The following is a 13308-nucleotide window of genomic DNA, read 5'->3' on the forward strand; positions in this document are numbered from 1 at the left end:
CCAGGTTGTACTTAAGTTTCGGCGTCTGCCACTTGGTTGCTATGACATCGGCAACAACAAATCCATTCTTGTACGGTTGGTTAAACACCAACATCAAGAAAGAATTGTTAGAAGTCGGAGAGCGTGTCCTGTCTTCGCACCGAAGTACCTTAACAGACACGAATAATCAACAACAACAGGAAACACTTTCCGACGCCAACACTCGACGAATTAAATCAGCCGATCCATCTTTCGTCACGCAGGACAGCGACTCGAATCGAGAGGCTCATTACTATCAACGTAACAACGAGGGGCCCGCGGACCGGGCCGAGAAAGCGGATAAAGATACGCCATTACGCAAATTTTACTCCTTAAAAATATCAAAACGGGATAAAAATTTGAAGAAATTGCGATCTTTTTCCATGGAATATCGCGGATTACGCGAACAACATAAATTAAGAAAAATGTCCGATTCTTCGACGCATCAATCGCATAGTTTAATATCGCGCGAAACCGAATCGACATCGAGTTTTAAAGGCAGTGTATCGACACCGTCTAAGGATTTGAGACGCTTTCTAACGGAAATTCAAAGACGAGAATCGACAGGATCGGATCGAGTTATCGTGGACGAACTATCACACTTATCGCGAGAATCGTTAAAAGTATCGAACGGATCGCGGGAATCTTTAAAAATATCGAACGGATCGCGGGAATCGTTAAAAATATCGAATGGATCGCCGGAATCGTTAAAAATATCGAACGGATCGCGAGAATCGATATTTTCCGCGATAAATAACGAAAACGATAAAATTATTTCGAGTACTTCGACTTTAACCAGCGATAAAATCATCGATACATCGATATTCATCGATGATGAAAAGGATCGATTAGTATCGCGATCTCGATACGATATTGTTAGTTCTTATCGAACTTTATCCCCGAGTTTAAACGTGGAATTAGGTTTACGCCCGACAGGAGGCAGTGACGTCGTTGATAGTAACGATTCCGCTTTTAAAACACTCAGTTTAGAAAACTTGGAACTAGGATTTGGTCTAAACCTTTTTCCTAAATTGAACCATCAAAGACACTTGGTGATACATTGCCATCCTAGGGACAGAGACCTCCCTTCCATCTCGAGTAGAAAGAATAAAGAAAAACACTTGACGAAAATTCCTTCTTCATCTCGGGTTGACAAAAAAGAAGCTCAAGATGAAAGAGAAAATCCCGATCTTAACGGGATTGAAGTGATGGCTAAAGGGGCTTTTTTGATCGAACAAAAAATAGACGACGATAAAAATCGAATCAATTCCTTAAATTTACTAAACGGCGATGAAAAATTTCATCTATTACGCGTTTTTAGCGTTCGTGGGCCAAAAGAGAGATCAAAACAATCAACTGGATTATCAGTTGAAGCCAATTTTTGAGTTAAGGAAGAAAAGATAGAAAATATCAGAACTTTTCGATAATATAAATAAATTTATGATAAAGCTTAAATAAATCTACACGGATATCCTTCCGATGAGTGTCTTACAATTTTTTTAAATATAAATAAATTAATAATAAAATAAACGTTCCAGTTCACAATCCACCTTATTCCCGAAACGTACTCCAAGGCTTAACGCGCCTGGCTTAAAATGACGCGTCGTCAGCTTCAGAGATGAAATATTTCCATATTTCAATTCTGAAGCAGACGAAGCTTCATTTTAAACCAAACGTGAAGCCTTGGCACACGTATTGGGAATAAGGTGGAATAATGGATTCATTATTCATGAATAATAGTTAATCTAATCATACTTTAACGAAATTTTAATTCCTTACAGACTATAACAAAATAAATCAATCTTGGATTGAGTCAAATTTAAGATTAATAATATCATTTTCAAAAACGGTGGAAAAGTTACGCTTTCTAAAATTGAAGATTCGATTCGTGGAAAAATTTTAAATTATCGCGAATTAATTTGCTTTGAGAGTTTCAATACCTTAAGATTAAGAATAAGATGCAACCACCAAGGCTAGGGTAAAGCAAACAAAAGGTAGCTGTGGTCGTATACGACGGTTGTTTACCTGGTTATTTATTTTTGTATCGAAAGGGTATACACAAGCTAAGGATATGATTAAAATGACCAAAACCAAGTATCTCTTATTATTCGAGGCTAAAACAAACATTTCCTTTAACTCGGAATATTATTAATGTAAGTTCACTTTTAATGGGAAAAATAACAGAGTTTGTTCGAAATTAATCAGGCTTCGTAAACATTTTCACGCCAAACAAAGGAACTTAGGAAAACCACCAAAACTGCTTTTGTTTATTATAGGTAATAAGTCGATCACTGGATTGCAGGGCACGTGCATTTTTCTAATTATAAAGTCACGTGTTTTCTTTGTTTTTATGTTGTTTGTTTTCCAAACTAATTACTAGATAATAAAACAAAGAACAAAAAACTATTGTTCCAATATAATTAATTACCTTATTAAACGAACTATAGATTTTTTTATATAAATGAAATGTTAATAACGACCAAATTTAGGAGTTTATATATATATATAAAAAATAAAATAAAATAATAATAATTAAAAAAACAAAACAAAAGCTTCTTGTAATTACGAGGGAAGATTTAACGTGCCAATTAAATAAGATAATTATGTATCATAAATTATAACAACATATCACAGTATTTTTATCTAAAAAAATAATAATAATAATCTATAATACTAATAAATTTTGATTATTTATTAATATATATTAATCTAATAAAATATAATAATAATTATGATGATAATAAAGAATTTTATATATTTCCCTATTGCGTCATTTATTTCATTAAATACTATTATATATTATTAAATTTTCGTCTATAATATAGTATAAAAAAATCCCCAACGAAAATTTTCGTCTATTTTCTGAAATACCTGAAATTTTTTCCTAGCGATAATTTGGCCTATTTTCAGTGAAAACACGTGAAAATTTGGTCTATAATATAACATAAAAAATCCCCAACAAAAATTTACTCTTTTCTGAAATACCTGAAATTTTCAGAGCGATAATTTGGCCTATTTTCAGTAAAAACACCAGAAATTTCAGTGAAAACCTTTGGCCAACTTTATAACATCTTTTCACCTTTTTAATATTTAAGCTACTAAATATATATATTTCCCTTCTAAAAGAGAGAAAAATTAAGATATACTAGCCTAGGTATGAAAAGCATAGTGACGGCCCTAGAGTATTTTATATTTATGGTTTAAGTCGAATTTAAAGTTAAAAATTTCTTCGTCAAGGGAGAGGGGGGAGAGATTGCACCTCTTTTGAAGTTTTTCGTTTAAAATAAAACAACATGTAGAAGAGTTCGTTTTTCGAAACGGATGTAACGCAAAGAAAAGCTAACACCATACAGAAATCCTAACCACACTCCCCGCCTTTCTCTCTATTAATTCCATTTTAAAAGATGGTCCTTAGTTTCATCAGAAAAATATTCCTCGTGAGAAAATGGAATTTTATAACGTGTTCGTGAATTAAGATTTAACGCCTACGAAACTAAGCTAAGAAAGATAGGATTGAGAAATAACTTCTATACCGTATTTCCTTCATTAACTGGTAAAAGGCGTACAAGAGTAACTAACTAGATTATATAAGTTCTCGTGCGCACGTTCAAAAATACATACATTAAAGTGCACGAGCGAGTCTTGTTATAAAAGTAAACATAAGCCTAAGGCGAATTAAGATATTTAGGGAAAGAGTGTTTACTTATGAGGGTTTCTTTTTTTTACTAAAAAGTAACGCCTTACGCGTATTCAACGATTCAAAGTGGACAGACTAGAAGTGTTCTATTGTTCTTTAAGTAAACAAGCCTATATTAAAATTAGCTTGCTTCAGAATTAAATATAGCAGTCGCAAAATAAATATTAAAAATTTAATCATTAACTAGCCTAATTAAACTTTTAAAGTTTAAAATATTTTGGTCTATTGGCTTAGTCTAAAGTTGAGGTAATGGCTGTTTTATCGTGGTAATATAGGTAAGTAGACTATCAAGAACTCAATGAAAGATGAAAACGAAAAGGGTCCATTGAGGACAGGTAACTAACTCATTCAAGAAGGTTACTTGGGACGGACGGCAACACGCGATTTGCCAATTGCGGTTCCAAAATGTATAAAATCTCCGGGTCCTTTATCGTTCATCAAGGGCTATGGGTGTGAAACTATAACATACTACCAAGAAGCGATATCTAGTTTACTAGGGAGAAGGTATAAGATGCCTAAGTATTCGCGCGCCATAGTTCCAGTCCCCTTTTCCAAAATACAAGGGGGGGACGTAAAAGGAGGCCGGGCTACTTCGCCTCTCCTCAGTCGGAAAATATGACTGTAATTATCGTCATTCGCGTCGCGCTGACGTGAGTTTTCAAGAACCAATGAGATGCTTGTTGCAATTTAGAGGCGGCGGGGATTAACTCCGGACCAACGTATGGACTGGAGATGAAGCTGGAAATGTGGCGAATTTACACCTTCTCCCTAGTAAACTAGATATTACTTCTTGATACTACGTTATGGTCCCTTAGTTTCTGGGAATCCAATTGTCGAATCGCGTGTTGTCGTCCTAAGTAACCTTCCTGAATGAGTTAGTTAGTTACCTTAACATACTTAAAGGACAACCAAACCCAAAATTCGCGAAGGTGACAATAAGAATAGAATTTGCTAACTTAATTACTGATTGTTGTAACTCAAAGTATTAGATATCGCTGGAAATGGGAAGAATTAGGGGCTATAACATACTTAAAGGATTTCGCAATAAGGGTTTGGATGAGGTGAAATGGTGAAATGCCTAATGCTATTTGTCAGGGTTTGCTTAATTACTCGAGCCCTAATTGTTGTAAACCCGAGTAATTTATATCGTTGGAAATTTGATAATTAGGGCTATCACATACTCAAAAATTTTTACGTATCTCTTATAAAACCATAGCTAAAACACTCCAAAGATTTGGCCTATAGAAGATAACATTTCATTATTTTCAATTTTGACTATTTTGTCCATTTTATAGTTTTAAAGAATATGAAGAAATTAATACTGTAGAGCTAGCCTTGCATAATGTATTCTTTCCATGGATACGCAATGCTAATTTAATGAAGGGGTCATCCGTAAAACACTCCGACTCGATCCAATCATAACTTGTTTCCGATGACCTTTCTAGGTCAAATTATCGTCGAAGTTACATATTCGACTCCGGATTACTATAGACCTTACAGTATACTTTGGTCCTACCACCGACCACCCTTTTTCCCAAACAACCCTTTATTTCCCATCTCCGGTGAGTTATAAATAAAGGTTTTAGCTAAAGTTGTCTTTATTAGGCAAATACGGGGACTATACCGACCATCCATGGTAGAAACAAATAAAAGCAATCGAAGACAGATAAGGCTATGGGGGTCTAAGAGGGTCTCTTCCGGCGTGCCTGCACTTAATACGTACGAGCCAAGAGGAATCCTCCAGAGATCAGTTTGGCTTTGAAGTTGGTTGGTAGAACGCAGACTTCTGGGAACTAACTTAGGGATAGAGGCTATAACTTAACCCTTTCCAAGGACGATCTAGGACTCCAGGCTTATAAGGTCTACCAACATTTCAATATAAACACAAGCCAAAGCCTATACCTTCTTTTAGTATAACCTTCAGAATGAATCATGTTATGCCGAGAGAAGTGTACCAACCCCAAAGTGGGGTAATTGTAACGTGATTCTTCCCAACATCCCTTAACAATTATTATAGCAAGGTTACTAAATCGAATCACAAACGCGATAAATAGTTCCCATCACTACTCTATTTGCCAAGGCGCATGCGCTTGTGGATTTTTGTCCCACGTCAAGACAATCAAGGTTTGTGGGTTGATTGCTGAGGATTGTTATAGAATTCACCCTGCACGGTGCGATGCCCATCTGAAGTTTGATAAGCGGGAGAGCAAACAAAAAGGTGCATGCATGAGCCTGGGAAGAATCATGTTACATAACAGGAGTGTCATCCTTCTTCTATTATCTCCTTCTGATGTTACATAACAGTAATATAAACACGGTGTTCAGGTCCGAGAGAGGGTTTTCAGCAGACTCAGTCCATCGAATACTAATTTTCGTATAATTTGAGATTTTTTTTGTAATAGATATGTTTGTTCTTTAAAGGGAGAGTGAAAAGAAAAATCAAGAGATATCATGTCGTAATTTTTAAATTGTAATCTACCGTTAAATTAAATGGTAAATTACCGTTTATAAAAGTTACGCTGATTTCGCACCTCAATCTGTGACCTTGAAATAGTTCTTCTAAAATCAGAAACTTAATTTAGGTTTAAAAGCTTTTAAGCAAACATCCCGGTTAATTTGAATAAGTCTAGCTTTTCCGTAAACTTCCGGCTTTATTTACATATTTATCCGTCATATTTAATTAGTGCCACAGTTTCAACTTTAACATTTTCCCATCCAGGAGTTTCAAACAGATTACAAACTTGACCAATGGGCGTGATGTCACCTCTTCGTCTTTGACTCTATAATCAATTTGAACAATAAAATAAAGTATATTGAATTATTGATTGACTGCGTCTATATCGATTGTAAAATAAATTATATGTAAAATCCGCGTGTATTATAATCAAAATTAGATTTAATTAATTCCTATTGCGATTTTAACATTAATAATCTTAATTACTGAAATACTATTGATAAAACACGTAATAATTCGCCATCTATCTCACGACCGAAGTTTTAATCGAAGTTAAATTAACATTGCTTTGAATATTTTTAATTTTCTTCCATTATCTCTTTTCAATATTTTATTTAATTATTTAAATTTTCAAAATAATTATAATTAATAATTACGTAGTTTCTCCTCAACCCAAATAGATGGAACTACTATATCGAATATAGCAAAATTTTCCTCAGCTGGAAATCGAATCGAATTCTTCCTCAAATGAAAAATTCACTTTTAATATTAAAAGTCTACCTTTCAAAATCCGCCCTGGTTACCATAGCAACTAGTCTACTTTTATTCTAAGCCTTAAAACCTTCAAGAACATACTCTTGAACAGAGAAGAGGGTCGCCAACAGAAATATTTCGAATTCAACCATAATTCCAGAGAATAAAATTGGTGGTTTAATTATCCTCTAAAGTCAATCAGGGCTAAAGATAATAAATTTTCAATAAATAAATAAAAAAAAACAGAGTCTCAACTTTGAAACGTCATAACTCTAGTTTAAAATAATATTTCCAGGAAAATCCCTTGGAAAAAGGATAGCCCTAATTGTCCTCTATAGTCCGATACTAAAAACTTGGGCCTACACCAATCAGGGCACGAGATAATGAACTCTGACCTAGGCGATCTGAACCCCAACTTTGAAAGGTCATAACCATTAAACCAAGTCATAACACTTCCCTGAAAATATTGCCCTCTATCCAATGACACTAAATACACGTCCCTAAATCAATCAGGGCCAACAGAAAAATCATAATATTCTTTGAAACGAAAAAATCACCTTAATACTTAGATGTATTTAATAGATTAGATTTTTTATTTCTTTATCCCTTTTTTCCCTCAAAATAAATTTAAAGAAGAAAACATTCAGGCCGTGTTCCCACTAAAACTATAAAAAACTAATCGATAAAATAAATAAAAAAAATCAAAGCATGAAGGTACAGATAGTACGAACATTTCGAACAAAAATTTCCCCCTTTCTTTAAAATTTTATTTCAAACATAAAAATAAAATAATAATGAAAATTGGGGTATAGATGGTTTTAAATTACTTTCTCTTATTGTGGCCTGGGGGCGCTGCGAACGCCAATCGAAGCCGGTTTAAGGAGGGGGGAGCCACCATCGAGAAAAACGGGAACGCGTTAAAATAAAAATATTACAGAGAAATCCGCGACTTGCTCGGAGTTGACGCTTAGTTTCAGTTTGGATTCTAAATAAGCTAAATAACCATAAAGTGACCACCCCAAAATGTAAGGTTTCAACCGAGAAATAACGAAATATAACGAATTAGTGCCATTACGTCAATATCATTACTAAAATTAATGACATTGTAATTAAATAATTTCATTTAATTAAAACCACCGGTCGCTATTCAAAGCAATAGTGTAATCTAAATTAATTACTAATTAAGATTTTTAACCGTGTGGTTTACTTTTAATCGCGTTTAATTTAAAATAACTACCTTCGTCTGCGAAAGTCCATAGAAATTATTTCTATTGACAAATAACAAAATAAATGACACCGGGGTCAGTGAAAATGGTATTTAAATGAATATCATCAATTCTTCATTCGTGGCAACAAGTACGGTGACGCGATAAATACAAGTACTTGTCTTTCTTCAAGGTCAAGGTTCTCAAGGTTTTCGCGTGACTCTAAACACTGTGTTTTTGCGTAATCCCGAATTTTATTGCCGTCCCCCCTCTCTCTTCATCTTATAGATGGTTTTCTTTTTCTTCTTTATATTTTTTAATAATCGACATACTTGAAAAAAAAACCTTTATCTCTAATTTTCGGTCGTAGCTTAGAATCTAGTTTTATTATTTAGTTATTTGTTTCGCATGACACCTTACGTGGCCAACGATAAAGATAGTGGTGCCGCTAAGAAAGCGCCGCGTTCTATAATGGTGCATCCCACGGTTAATGGAGCCGGTGAAGGGTCACCTACTGGCGGTGGTGGCACTGGTAATAATACCGCCGGACAAACCCTGAATGGGGGTGGTGGTGATGTACCACCCGAATTACAAGAAATTCAAGATGAATCCAGCGGAGATGGAGATTCCATTAAACCGCTATTAAATGGAAACAAAATACGCGGATTGACAAATGGGAATAGGACCAATAAAGCCGGTGCACTCAAAAGGTAAGAAGTCATGATATTATTTCGAAAAATTCCACGATATTATTTCGAAAAATTCCACTATGTTATTTCGATAAATTCCACGATATTATTTCGATAAATTCCACGATGTTATTTCGTTAAATTCCACGATGTTATTTCGATAAATTCCACGATGTTATTTCGATAAATTCCACGATGTTATTTCGATAAATTCCACGATGTTATTTCGATAAATTCCACGATATTATTTCGATAAATTCCACGATATTATTTCGATAAATTCCACGATATTATTTCGATAAATTCCACGATATTATAGTGATAAATTCCACGATATTATAGTGATAAATTCCACGACATTATAGTGATAAATTCCACGACATTATAGTGATAAATTCCACGATATTATAGTGATAAATTCCACGATATTATAGTGATAAATTCCACGATATTATAGTGATAAATTCCACGATATTATAGTGATAAATTCCACGATATTATAGTGATAAATTCCACGATATTATAGTGATAAATTCCACGATATTATAGTGATAAATTCCACGATATTATAGTGATAAATTCCACGATATTATAGTGATAAATTCCACGATATTATAGTGATAAATTCCACGATATTATAGTGATAAATTCCACGATATTATAGTGATAAATTCCACGATATTATAGTGATAAATTCCACGATATTATAGTGATAAATTCCACGATATTATAGTGATAAATTCCACGATATTATAGTGATAAATTCCACGATATTATAGTGATAAATTCCACGACATTATAGTGATAAATTCCACGATATTATAGTGATAAATTCCACGATATTATAGTGATAAATTCCACGATATTATAGTGATAAATTCCACGATATTATAGTGATAAATTCCACGATATTATAGTGATAAATTCCACGATATTATAGTGATAAATTCCACGATATTATAGTGATAAATTCCACGATATTATAGTGATAAATTCCACGATATTATAGTGATAAATTCCACGATATTATAGTGATAAATTCCACGATATTATAGTGATAAATTCCACGATATTATAGTGATAAATTCCACGATATTATAGTGATAAATTCCACGATATTATAGTGATAAATTCCACGATATTATAGTGATAAATTCCACGATATTATAGTGATAAATTCCACGATATTATAGTGATAAATTCCACGATATTATAGTGATAAATTCCACGATATTATAGTGATAAATTCCACGATATTATAGTGATAAATTCCACGATATTATAGTGATAAATTCCACGATATTATAGTGATAAATTCCACGATATTATAGTGATAAATTCCACGATATTATAGTGATAAATTCCACGATATTATAATGATAAATTCATTATATAAATGAAGTCAATAAATACCTTATAAATTTACCCTCAGAGTTATATTTATAAAAATAAAGAATATTTTTTTAAATCATTTAGGCGAACATATAATCTCTTAGATTAGGTAGGGTATATCACGTTAAATAAAATGAATATTCATAAGAGAAATTATGTAAAGTCATTAATAAACATTTTTCAATGACCTTGAATATTTTTCTTTTTGGGATATTATCATAAGGTCAAGGTCATGATGACGCGGGGAAAAAATAATAAAAAAAAACTTCATTACTTCCCTATAATTAAAAGTATTTCACTCGGTAATGATCACAGAATGACTTTCTCTCTCTCTATTCAATTCACTGAATTATTTCAAAAATCATTTGAACCCTTGTCAAAATATTTAACAAAAAAAATAGTAGATGCGCGGTTTTGATTGCGCAAAGGTATGTCCGTCCCTCGATCGAAGTCTGTGTATTTTTACTTCCGTATTTTGCTTCTAGTCGACTCGAGAAGTGGGTATACTAGGTACAGTACGTTTAAAATAGATCGATAGTGCAGTGCACCGGCCCAAACTATGTATTAAATATGCCTCTACTTATGGACAAGGCTTAGCTCTTCTAGTATATAATCAAATATAATTCGCTAAATCGACACATTCTTTATCGGCATAAAATTACTTATACTTAAACGCGGAATCAAGTACGTCGTACTTAAACGTTTCTGAAGGGTTCACTGAAAAGTATTACGTCTTTACATCTACCTTTTTTAGTTAGGTGGTCATAATTTTTAATTTTAAGATTCAAATTCCTTAGCTGGTTTTAACTGGTTTTCCAATTTCACGTGATTTTATTTATTTATTTATTTTTTCATGACTTTTATTAGCTAAGCCAAAAGATGTTAATGTAAATCAACAGTATACAGGGTGTTTCTGATAAGTCTGCATCCATAAATTAACAAGGATATTCTTTAGGTGCATGATTTTGAGTCGGAAATGTAACTTCTATCTCCATTTTGTTTGTCCTAAGAGACACTGTTTTCCAGTTATGATTTTAAGAGTGTTTTAGGGATGACCCCTTATTAAATTAGAGATAATTGTCTTTCAGTTTCTTCATTGAATTTAAGGGGTTATCCATAAAATACTATGGACAATCTTAACTGGAAAACAGCGTCCCTTGTGACAAACAAAATGGAGATAGAAGTTACATTTTCGACTCAAAATCGTGCACCCAAAGAACAATACATCCCCCTTGATTTATGGATACAGACTTATCCGAAACACCCTGTATATGTTAAGAATATTATTTACTATAATCAAGTTAACTCTAATTAGAAAATTAAGTTTTAAAGCGTACTTATTGTACGATTGTTGCAATTTTCTTAAACTCAATAATATATTTCTTTACTAAAATCAAAATTTCCCTGACTCTTTTGGTCCACTTTTAAATTCCCTGACTTCTCCGCATCTTTCCTTACTTATATCACCCCTGTATTTAAATATCTTCATAAACATTTAGTTCTGAAATGTTCTGACATTTTTGACAGTCGTAACGAATTACCTACAGTTAAGCCTAACCATAACCTCGACCTGTTGGCACATATAAATACCTCGTACGTAAACTTTACAGGTAGATGTAGCCTGTACAATGTTATTGACAAGGCTTAGCACCATCCTCATTTGTAAATGGAACATCTGTTCTCAGTTATAATCGGTATTAAAGCGATACACCAAAAACACTTATAATAAAAAATATAGTATTGTACTCATTACCTTATCAACAGAAGTCTTTAAACAAGACGGTATGACAATAGAGTGTATTTACATAAATATTTCACCCATCAGAAAATCATTTCTATAGGCATGGCATGACAACTAATTAGTTTAACAATCAGTTTGAATTAAGGTCGGGGATAAATTAAAGAACTTAAGATAAAGATAAAACACTATCTTTACCTTCATTAATAAAATAAAAATGTCAACAATATTTGAGTAACCTCAAAACACCTTTATCTTTATCTGTATTTTTAGGGAAATTTCCTAGGAAGAAAATTGCAATCGTAAAAGCGGAACTACAGTTCCAATTAAATATCAAATTCACTGTTACAGTTTTTGAAGCGGTTTAGAATATTTTCTTATCAATTTTTGTACCCCACAAATATGGAAAAGGATGATTATTTGACGAAAAGGCTTGCATGGCGGGTCGTTCCACGTGGCTGATTCCCGCCATTTCATTCACGCGTCACGCGCCAAAACTTGTTCCACCCTCGCATTGACATTGCGCGAGCTTTAAACCATTTCAAAAGCGCGCGAAAAGCGGGCCCCCACTCTAAATGATTACGTCATTTCGCGCGCGTTATGACAGGTGCACGCCATCAAATTCAGTAAAAGTTGGATTTTTTTACGATGCAACCCCAGTAATTTCGTACAATATACTAAGAAGACAATACAGGGTTCATATAAACCTGGAAAACCTTAAAAAATCAGGAAAATAAATCACTGACAAAAACTCCAGGGAAATTTAGAATTTTTAGTAAAGTTCAGGTAAATTTGCATCAAACCGGGGCCGAGTAATTAAGCAAAATGTTCATAAACATACCCTCCATATTATTAACATTACACTAAACTTTGGAGGCTCATAACTCTGGTTATATTAGAGATACGGGGATGCCCTTTGAGTATGTTATAGTCCAATTTATCCCCCATCCAACCATACTAAAAACTTAGGGCTACGACAAACGGGGGCCGAGTAATTAAGTAAAACGTAAAAAAACAACCCCCTCCATTGGAATAACATTACACCAAACTTTGGAGGCTCATAACTCTGGTTATATTAGAGATATGGGGATTTTCTTTGATTATGTAATAGTCCTATTTGCCCCCCCCCCCTCATACTTCGTTTACATTTGCTCCATATGATACCCCATATGCAGGAAAAACCTGGAAAACTCAGGGAAATATATGGGGAGAAAACCTGGAAATCTCAGGAAAATTTGATTTCCAAAAAATGTATGTCGAAGAAATTTTAAGTGTGTCGAAGTACAATTATTTAATTTCAATTATTAGGTTTTAAATTAATAATTAAGGGTTTAATTTTTTTGAGTGGGTGTTTGTCCTAA

The 13308-nt window shown here is 33.4% G+C and overlaps 3 protein-coding genes and 1 long non-coding RNA gene across 6 annotated transcripts in view; 2 read left to right on the forward strand and 2 right to left on the reverse strand.

The window, feature by feature from the left end:
* The window catches only part of LOC149673770 (uncharacterized), an 82754-nt gene extending 81049 nt beyond the window's left edge, over positions 1-1705 (forward strand). The window contains exon 6 of the mRNA XM_089839507.1: positions 5-1705. Within this exon, the coding sequence (XP_089695633.1) occupies positions 5-1403 (1399 nt within the window). The 3' untranslated portion in view covers positions 1404-1705. The remainder of the gene's footprint in view (positions 1-4) is intronic.
* Positions 1-13308, reverse strand: part of LOC149673772 (lysosome membrane protein 2-like) — a 132497-nt gene that overhangs the window by 65834 nt on the left and 53355 nt on the right. The window lies entirely within an intron of this gene.
* Positions 5854-6940, reverse strand: LOC149673775 (uncharacterized). Its single transcript, XR_016367027.1, has 4 exons — positions 6827-6940; positions 6375-6495; positions 6218-6274; positions 5854-6128 (listed from the first exon to the last, which is right to left on the reverse strand). It is a non-coding gene; the product is annotated as an uncharacterized LOC149673775 (long non-coding RNA).
* Positions 7884-13308, forward strand: part of LOC149673776 (uncharacterized) — a 69845-nt gene continuing 64420 nt past the window's right edge. Inside the window, exon 1 of one of the 2 annotated variants that reach the window (XM_089839517.1) lies at positions 7884-8838. In XM_089839517.1, the coding sequence (XP_089695643.1) occupies positions 8537-8838 (302 nt within the window). In that variant the 5' untranslated portion in view covers positions 7884-8536. The remainder of the gene's footprint in view (positions 8839-13308) is intronic. The other variant, XM_089839519.1, reaches the window with a different exon arrangement.

The sequence above is a fragment of the Phalangium opilio genome, unplaced genomic scaffold (assembly GCF_054372755.1).
Source record: "Phalangium opilio isolate 3A_F unplaced genomic scaffold, DU_Popi_V2 ptg000048l_1, whole genome shotgun sequence".
Classification (NCBI taxonomy): Eukaryota; Metazoa; Arthropoda; class Arachnida; order Opiliones; family Phalangiidae; genus Phalangium; species Phalangium opilio.